This window comes from Telopea speciosissima, chromosome 7 (genome assembly GCF_018873765.1).
Source record: "Telopea speciosissima isolate NSW1024214 ecotype Mountain lineage chromosome 7, Tspe_v1, whole genome shotgun sequence".
In the NCBI taxonomy this organism is placed as follows: domain Eukaryota; kingdom Viridiplantae; phylum Streptophyta; class Magnoliopsida; order Proteales; family Proteaceae; genus Telopea; species Telopea speciosissima.
The window spans coordinates 20,331,403-20,341,493 of NC_057922.1; the positions used below are offsets into that span (position 1 = coordinate 20,331,403).

Genomic DNA, 10,091 nt, shown 5'->3' on the forward strand with positions numbered 1-10,091 from the left:
TCTCCTTCCATGTTCCATAATTTATAAGTTCTAATATATACCTCCCATGTCTTAGAAGTTTCACTTGTATCTTCAACAGTCCATTTCTTCTAAAAAAAAAATATTTATACGGAATTTTCAAAAAATTATTTTGCTACTTGCTAAACTCCATTTTAGCTATAACCTCATGTGATGATGGACCTTGCGCTCTACTTATTAGCAAAATTTGGTTCTATCCAAAGTGCCATGTGATAGCTATTTGTGGTAGTTGAAAGATACCACTGGACCACTAAAACTTCTCCCGATGTTTATAAACATGAATGAAAAAAGAAATCCCCCCAGTCTCAACTTCTTCTCAATACTTACAATTGAATGTCAAAGCCAAATGATTATAAGAAGCTTTGATATATATTCCACCTTCATCTCCCAACAAATTTTTATCACACTCCAAATAGCAATGCATCTTGTTACATTTGAACATTCAAAACTCACTTATTTAACCTTTCAAAAACTAGGAACTACATCTTCGAGTATACTCCTTAACAAGCTTTGCAAATGATGAGGACTTAGTCTCTAGTAGTTTTGCTGGGGAATCATATTCTAGCACAATCCCTGTTTAAGACATGAAAACACATCAATCTAATTAGACCACAAAAGGATGAGAATACATTTTCCTAAATTCAATTGAACCCATTAGATTGTAGTGTACTAACTACTAGCTACTAACCATTATCGAGAAGCAGGACTTTATCAATATCAAGAATTGATGTTATCCTATGTGCGATTGTGATGACAGTAGACCCTGAGAAGTGTTGCCTAAGCGTTTGTTGAATGAGGTAGTCAGTTGCAGTATCCATTGATGCAGTAGCTTCATCGAGTACTATCACTTTGCTCCTCTTGAGTAATAACCTCCCTAAACAGACTAGTTGTCTTTGACCCATGCTCCAATTCTCTCCATTCTCAGCCACTGTTACAGAAACCATATGAACTTGGGCAAACTATTCATGATCTTATTGTCATGAACTTTTCTTCATCTACTTCTTGTAAAAAAAAAAAGGGTTGGCGGGCTGGGTTTGCACTAGAAATTATATATATCACACAAAAATGCACTTATGCAGTGAAATCGACATTGAGGAAATTCTTGGTATACATTGAATATGATAAGAAACCAACCTGTAGTATCAAGTTTCCCTTCCTTCTTTCTTACTTCATCACCAAGATGACATTTATCTAATGCCTAAGACAACAAAGAATCGATCATTAAAGATGAGCTAAGGAAAAGATTGAAAAATTGATCAAAAACAAAAAGAAGAAGATATGTCCAACCTATCTTTGTCACTGACTAAAGATTATTCATCAAATGAAAAGAAGCATACCTCCCAGATTTGTTCATCAGTGTATTCTTCAAGTGGATCCAAATTGCTTCTTATAGTCCCCTCAAACATTGTTGGGTCTTGTGGGATGATGCTCAATCTTGATCGCAAGTCATGAAGGCCAATCTCAGAGATGTTGATACCATCTACCCAAATCTGTCCGGCTATGGGTTCAAGCATGCGGAAGAGAGCTTGTACAAGAGTTGATTTACCACTTCCTGTTCGCCCAACGATGCCAATCTTCATCCCTCCGGGGAAAATGCATGAGAGACCTCGCAAGACAAGAGGAAGGTGTGGGGCATACCGGACCTACATACATATTAAATAATAAAATCATGAATCTTATCATAATTCTATAAGAGTAGGAAAAACTGTTCAGAAACATTTTGCTTCAGAGAGTCTATTCCATAAAACAAGGAAATAAGAAAATAATGAGTTAAGTAATCTATATTGGGGATTACCTGCAGATCAAGAATATCAACTTTCCCTTGTGATGGCCATTCACATCCTGGCCTATTTTCTTCTACCAACAAAGGAGGTTCATTAGGGATGTTGGTATACTGTAGTATTCTCTCCACGGATATGATTTTATTTTCAAGACTACAAAGATCCCATATGACCCCATGCATACTGAAACCTAGCCCATACGTGAGCGCTAAACCCGCAACACCTTCAAGAGAGGAAAAACAATTCAAAATCATGCTTTCGTGTGAGCAATCAATCATGGTTTCGTTAATAGTTGATTTTATAGATCTCAAGTTTGATTTTTTACCAGGACTAAGTACTCCCTTTGGCATTGATATCAAGAAAACCAAAGAGAAGGCATACGTGATAGATGCTAATATATCCATGCGAAAGCATAACCACTCCATTGCACCAGAGAAATGAAATATGGGCCGGGAATACCCATCCACCAGCTTAAAGTTTGTGTCCATAAACCACTCTTCTTGATCAAAGCATCTGATTGTGGTTGAACCTAAACTAGATTCAGTAAAATGTTGTATAATTGGAGCCTGACATACTCCAACCAACCGTGATAGTTCTCGCGCCGCCAATATGTAGTATTGCTACAAGAGAAGGTTCATAAAAAATGAAAATATGTATAATATAGGAAAAAAGTGTAATGAATGTATAGTTAGCGAGAAAAATGCTTTATAGGACTTTTTTTAAGAGAGTTTTTTAGTGTGAGCTGCTTACAGTTAGATGGTTGATATTGACACCACCAAGGAAAATATTTAATTCAGTTTTATTTACTTAATCTTTCTCTTTAATTTGAATAATTACTATTTTCTATTTTATTAGGCGTTGATTGAGTTATATACATTAATTGTATGTTGGATATATCCCAAAATTTATATCCCTAAATTATTATAAAAAAGTTTACCGAACATGAACGTAACTGTGTATGAAATTTTGTGGTATCATTTTCTTATCGATTTTTAGTATATTATCAAATTTCAAATTCAATTAATAATCGCATGTGTCTAAAACCTTTTTTGTTTTTTTTTGCGAAAACTAAATTTGGTAATCAGGGACTAGACAATATGGTCTTATTCACTATCACCAAATGCACATGAATGTGCAGTTTAACACAAAAATGCATTGTAATGCAACCTAGGTACTTCACTTAGGCTAAGTCTAATACTTATGCTATGCATACCCAAAAAAAAAAAGTAATACTTATGCTATGCTTAACATAAAGCATAGTCCAAGCGCTTCACTTAGGGAAGAAATGAGGGTAGAAAAGTAAGATGAAAATAAAAAAGAAAAATGGAAAATAAAGATGGAAAGGAAGGAAAGAAGAAGAAGCTTTTCCATGAAAATTATCAACTAATTGGTAATGTAGCAACGGCTCCTAGTGGTCCACCAATATAGGTTTCTCTTGACTGCCTCAAAATCTGTCATATGACAGTTCTATTGGGACTAAAATTTTGTCGATGTGGGTTGTCAAAAGCACCACTTCCCCATCTATTAAATTTGAGCCTTGCTTGGTAGAGAATTCAATTTTCACAACTTTGAGCAATTTCAGTTCATTCATTAAAAGTAAGTGGGTAGAAGTCCAAACATGGTGGTAATAGATATTGAGTCCAAAACTTGACATGCGATTTGTTCAAACAGAGAACAAATATCCCATGGTTGTTTTGACTAAAGCAGCCCCCACGTGACCCGAAATTGTTGAACCTCTAAGAAAAGGCCTGTAGTCAGGCCTTGCAATGGACATTTTTCTTTAATCCTTAGAATTATTTATTGATTTATCATTTTCTAATTTATAGTTGTTTACCATTTTCTCATTTTTAAAATTATTTACTAAGTAACTTTCACAACTATTAACTGGTATAATCTTCAGCTAATATAAAAATGAGAAATTAGTCATTAGTTTCTTATTTACAAAAGTTTCCCTAATCGGCAAACCAAGGGGGTCCTTGGTCGGGACACTTAATTCCATCACATGTAAAGATCAAATGATAAACTTGACCATTGGATACCTATGAAATGGTCTGGATAAACCACATATTAAATTTCACAGTCAAATTTAATCATTTATCTCCCCATATAAGGCCATACCCTCCCATGAATGTCTGTGCACCCCCAATAGTCCCTTGTTCCAGTCTCAAATTTGTAGATTTTTCAATGATATGCTTTACCACGACCAATTCTATTTGAACAAGGAATTTAACATGTATGAAAGTGAACTTTGGGCTCCACTTGTCTACAAATTCCATCTCAATCCATTTTTCACATGGCAAAAGTAGGCACTCAACCATGGCTTAGCTATGTGGACAACCAGGCTAGAAAACCTTCTCCCTTTATTAATTGTTGACAACTATTAATCACTAACTTATTTTTATATGAGCTCCAAGTGACAAAGCTACCAACAAAGCTAATAGCCACATTATAATTTTATATATACATATCTAAAAATTTAAAGTACAGCCACATCACTTTAGGTGTACTTTTCACTTTGACAACATTGGATTTGTTTGGTCCTTTATTCCAAATAATTTTAGTAAACGAAGGACTAGAACTTTGCATTAAGTTACATGAAAATGTGTGATTAAGAAGAGTGAATTTTGTGTGTGTATATTTTATAAATTTAAGAAGAATACTAAGGTTTAAATCATCACTTTCACATCCAAAAGCATATGTGCATCTACCACTAAATCAATTTTGGGTGTGAACAAAGCAAATTCAAAATTCACTGATCAAACAAAACTTGAACCAACTTATTTTATAGCCTCTTGAAATTTTAATCAAGAGTAGTAAAAGTGGCTATATACTTACCTGGTACCATATGCATGTCACAATCATCGGTATAAAAACTATTAACATTTTCCATGCAACCTGTGAAATTACAGCAGCAGTTCCCAGGAACCCAATGATTGAGATTAGAAGTTCTTCAATATGGTGTGGAATAGATGTATCAATTGCACTTTGATCTATGGATACCTATATACAAAAATAGAGTTTGTTTAAAAATTTGAACTTATGTTGACTTTATGGTGATCAAACAAGATCATTCAGAACCCAATAATAAATAAGCATATTTACTCACCCGATTTAAAATCCTTCCACTAGGAGTAGAATCAAAAAATTGTAGAGGAGCACGAAAAAGGCACAAATGCATTTTGTTGAAAAGAAGAGTGGCTGTCTTATATCCAGTAGTTACAATGAGCACGGACCTTATAAGTACACAAAGAGAGCTTCCAAGGAATAAAGAAACATAAACAAAGATGATAGTGGATTCTCTAACATGAGGTCTCACATTCTCTGAAACGGGAGTAGCCAACACCATCCAGTAACTACTGAATATACGGAGAAGTTGAAAAAGAATTTGTGCCAATAATATCAATGGTACAAAACCCCCTTTATGTGCTGCTGTAACATACTTCCAGTAAACTGAAACACTAACTCCACCCTTTTCTCTCTTTTCTTCTTGGACAAGCTGCCCTTCTGGCTCAACTAGTTTTTCTGATTTGTCGTTTTCGGGTTCCCTTTCCTTATCATTTTGAATAGACTTCTCTCTACACAACATATTACCATCTTCTTCACTACCATCAATTAAATTATCCAAAGTAGCCCTATGTTCGACAGAATTAAGGTCTAGCAAAGCTTTCTCATGTGCACCCACTAATTCTATAAAGTCAGTTCCTGATTTAAGAATTTCTTTATACGTTCCTGCTTGAGTAATCATTCCATCCTTGAGAACCTACCAAATAAGAGAAGGTAAATATTCACTCTCAAACAATATTGAAGGACTTGAAACCAGAAGAAAAATATGAAATATTCTCACCAGGATTAGATCAGCAGAAGGTAAAAACTCTACTTGGTGGGTAACATAGATTACTGTTTTTGAACCCAAAATTCCTAGCAAACACTCCTGTCACAAAAATTTAGATACTCACTTTTAATACTCGAAAAAGCTTAAAAGAAACAAATAGTTATACATATTAATATAATTTATTTTTGGAAGAATGTTCTCTATGCCGCAGGCGCAGGATGCGCCCAGACACATGGGGGTGGGCGCAATGACCACCCTGCCCCCCTGAGTGGCAGGCCCATGTGTCTAGGCGCAGCCTGCGCTGTGGCACAGAGAATGAGCCCTTTATTTTTTTATAATGTTAAGTAACATCACAAGATAGGATTTATGCAATAACATGTATCACTTAGTATCATGTGTTTGTATATTTTGTTTTTTCAGACAATCATGATTTTATCCTTTTAAGATCAATTTTTAGATCAAACTCAATTTGTAGTGAGCAAAATTGTAATGTAAGAAATGAGATGTTTTTGAAGTTTAGGCCAAATAGTAGCTACCTTAAATAGATGAGTCCCCGTGTGAGCATCCACAGCACTAAAAGGATCATCAAGTAGATAAATATCAGCATTATGGTACAAAGCACGTGCAATCTGGATTCTTTGCTTCTGCCCGCCACTCAAGTTGACTCCTCTTTCCCCTATGACAGTCTGATCTCCATAAGCATACAATTCTAAGTCCTTCTTTAATGAACATGCTTCAAGGATCATCTCATAGCGTTCATTTTCCATCACCTTACCAAACAATATATTGTCTACTATTTTGCCACTCTGAATCCAAGGTGATTGTGCAACATAGGCCTTTGTCCCATTCAACTTAATGGATCCAGACAACTTTGACATTTCCCCTAATATGCAAGAAAGTAGGCTTGACTTACCTGACCCAACAGAACCACAAACAGCTACTCTCATACCACAATTTACTCGAAAGTTAAGATCTTTCAATGTGAAATTAGGGGCAAGAAGGCCCCAAGAGAAATTCCCATTGACTATCTCAACTGCTACCTCAATACTATCTGTTGAAAGCTTTTGTACCATATTAGGATGAAGATCATCGAGACAGAGGAATGAAGCTATCCTGTCGAGGGAAACCTTAGTTTGAACTACCATGGAGATTAAGTCTGGGAGACTATAAATGGGCTCTTGCAATATCTCACATGTTGCAAGTGCAGATAAAATCTTCCCTGACTCTAGCGGAATTCTCATAAGCACACAGAACCCAAAAGTAACCATGGATACAAACATGGGAGCAGAATAGAAGACAAAGACAGTCATAGCTGATGTATAAAGTAACTTCTTTAACCATCTTGTTTCAAAACTCCTAAAGTCAATTATCTTAGCCAAGAACTTCATCTCCCATCCCTGGAGCTTGAGAATCCTCATATTCCTTAGAGCCTCAGATGTCACCTTCATCCTTCGATCCTTTGAATCCATCAATTTTTCCTGAAACTTCTCCTGTAGTTTTCCCAATGGAAGATTTACTAACATCAAAATCATTGTGGCAGCAAAAGCTACAAGTGAAGCAAGCCCAAGGCTCTTGTACAAGATCAATAATGCTAGAACAATTTGAAGAGGCACCTTCCATATATCGTGTAAGTACCAACTGAAACGACCAGTCCTCTCAACATCAACACTCATCAAATTAACATTCTCCCCACTAGTGTGGCCCTGTTTTGATTGGCTTGAAAGTTTGAGACACTTCTTATAGATTATTGAGAATAAAGCAGCACGGACTTTAATTGCCATCTTTCGTAATTGAAAGAACAAGTGCCTCTCCATGAGACACCTTATGAGCTTTGAAAGAAAGAAAATAAACACAAGAGCATAGCCTTTATATTTTAATTGGTGAGAGCTATTGAGATACTGAACAAAGGCATCAATAAGATATGGTCCAATATAAGAAGCCAATGTGCATACAACGGAGAGTAGAGCCGTCAATATAATTTCTTTCCACATGGAGAGAATCAATGTCTTCATCAGCTTCAGTGTGCTTACTTGAATAACATTACCATCGGATTCAAGTTTATTTCTAAAATGACTAAAGACCACATTGGCACTATCATAATAGGCAAGCTGAGGAACATCTTCAAGGTCTAGTGTTTTATTATTCCCGAGTGCAAGCAGAGGGCCAATCCAAGAGAAAGTAAAAATATTAAGAAGATTGGCATTTGCATAAGGAGTTACAATCTCTCCACCAACGCTTGATCCTTGTCTGTTGTCACTATTGTTTCGATTGGGACTAATTTTCAAAAGAGGCTCCAAATGATGAAAATATTCATCTTCTCTCCCCATGCCAAATAATCCAGCATAACAAAAGAACAAACCGGCAATAATGGATGCAACATCGGAAACCCATAGTTGGAATGGTAAGGATGAAAGTTTAAAATACAAACCAAGATGGATAACAAGATATGAACAAGACATTAGGAAGTAAAAGACCCACCAAATCCTTAGTATAATGGGGAACCTACATTCACTTGAATGAGAAAATTGGATGTGCAAGTAAGCAGAGATCGCAAACCAAGATAGTGTCCTGAATACAAAATCCAATTGGGCAAAAAGATTTAGATCAGACCAGCCATCTCTATAACTAGAGAGGTAGTTCAATATACACAGAAGAAGATGACAAACGGTCAAACCCATGCAAGAGGTAAGGGCTGACCAATAGTATAAAAAATATGTATTTTTCAAAATTGGTTTTGAATTTTCAAGGGTAAGCATCGTGCGTCTCTTGAACGCCCAAAAAATGGATAAAACTACTAATAAAATTAGATGTGTAGAAGCAGAAAACTCGTGTAGAAAAATGGTTGAAGAAGATTGCGGAAAAAATATTAAGATATTCATATCATTCTTTGATTCTTCAAAAGCATCCATGTTTGCAATTTTCTTTTCTTTTGTTTGTAATCCGGTGGCTTAGCTTAGACAGATCCAATACAAATCCATTCAGCTTTAGCACATTTTGAGTTGATGCAGGTCCATCTGCCAAAATGTTGTGGAAACTCTAGCATCTAAATACCAATCATTTCTACTTTATGTGTCCAAAAAGCCTTATATCAATATTGGAGTCTCAATATCACCCTTAGATTTAGTTGAACCTGGTAATGAAAGTACAAAACATAAATTATTTGAAAATATATAAAAAGCAAGAGAGTTGGCAAAATTTTCATAAAAAACTCAAGAATGGAATAAGCTGTTGTTATATGTGATCGACTCCATGTCCAATTGGAACATCAATAGAGAGAATAGAAATTTAACAATAAGAGATGAAATTAAAAACTGAACTTTCAAAATACTAGATCCATATGAAGTTACAGATAGTATCGCCATAGAAACAACATTAATATGAATCGATCTCTCTCTCTCTCTCTCTCTCTCTCCATGTGCAACACTGCACATGCACACTTCAAGTTTTGTTTTTTGGTAAATTGAGAGGGAAACTCATTGGTCATTAGTGACTCAAAGTCTCTCTCTCCCTTTAACACCTTTATATATTTTGTTATGAACTTTTCTACCTTCACCTGATATGCGAGGAACTCTGCTCACATTTTAAATACAAACGCATCATATAGTATGGTGGGAACCCCATAAAATAAGGGGATGACCGATAACTAATTGGACAACTAATCGCCTTTGTGACCTACATTTATGTGAGGTTAGCATTTTCATTTTGCAGTGAGTCAGCTTCGGATGCTGGTTGTTTTCATGACCTTGTTTCTCTTCATCAATCAACATTCATTCATGGCTAGGAGTAAGAAGTGCTTCCTATTGACGGTTTTGAAGATTGACCTTTATAAAGCTCAAGATCCCCCGAGTAGATCATTTGTGTATGATGTCATGAGTCAAATGGTCATTTGTCCTTTATTTGTTGGTTAGGTGAAAGCTTGTCTGGAATCAGCTATGTTTTCTATCCTTGTGAACGGCAGCCCAACTAGTTACTTACTAGTAGTAAGGGCATCAGACAAGGGGATCCTATGCCACAATTAGGAATGTAAACGGATCAGATTCGGCTCGGATAGTGCTATATCCGCATCCACATCCGATTAGCTTTCGAACGGATTCGGATAGTGCTAAACGGACACAGACACAGATACGGATCGGATATTTTATCCATTTACATGTAAATATAGCTTTTCGGATAACTATAGCCTATCCATATCTGCATCCGTTTAGCTTTCGGATGGATTCGGATAATGCTAAGCGGATACGGACACGGATTCGAAAACGGAATTCGGCTATTCATTTACACCCCTAGCCACAATTTCAAACTCCATGAGGAGAGTTGTAACAAATAACAAAAATAGATTTTCAAAAATAATTTGAAATTGTCATGCACATATTCTGAGTATAAATGTGAAATGACAATATTTACCCTTATTAAAAAAAATGGTGTCCCTAATATTAATAGGACAAAAAAATAAAATTATA

The 10,091-nt window shown here is 35.7% G+C and overlaps 1 protein-coding gene across 2 annotated transcripts; it reads right to left on the minus strand.

Annotated features, from left to right (window-relative positions):
* Nucleotides 1-388: 388 nt before the first annotated feature.
* LOC122667041 (ABC transporter C family member 3-like) lies at nt 389-8,805 on the minus strand. 2 transcript variants are annotated; one of them, XM_043863213.1, is made up of 10 exons: nt 6,168-8,805; nt 5,644-5,730; nt 4,906-5,559; nt 4,635-4,799; nt 2,125-2,419; nt 1,814-2,022; nt 1,356-1,661; nt 1,153-1,216; nt 707-946; nt 389-591 (listed from the first exon to the last, which is right to left on the minus strand). In XM_043863213.1, exons 1-10 carry the CDS (start codon nt 8,538-8,540, stop codon nt 491-493), a joined length of 4,494 nt encoding a protein of 1,497 aa, XP_043719148.1. In that variant the 5' UTR covers nt 8,541-8,805; the 3' UTR covers nt 389-490. The 2 variants fall into 2 exon arrangements, with proteins under 2 accessions (XP_043719148.1, XP_043719147.1); XM_043863212.1 differs by lacking the exon at nt 389-591 and having other exon boundaries at nt 684-946.
* Nucleotides 8,806-10,091: the final 1,286 nt, after the last annotated feature.

What these genes read in the sequence shown, in the direction of transcription:
- LOC122667041 (XM_043863213.1), bottom strand. Translation starts at nt 8,540, where the DNA reads ATGGATGCTTTTGAAGAATCAAAGAATGATATGAATATCTTAATATTT. An exon ending in CGGGGACTCATCTATTTAAG is followed by an intron (nt 5,731 to 6,167) that starts GTAGCTACTATT and finishes TTTTTGTGACAG; the next exon opens with GAGTGTTTGCTAGGAATTTT. An exon ending in AAAGGGAGTACTTAGTCCTG is followed by an intron (nt 2,023 to 2,124) that starts GTAAAAAATCAA and finishes CCTCTCTTGAAG; the next exon opens with GTGTTGCGGGTTTAGCGCTC.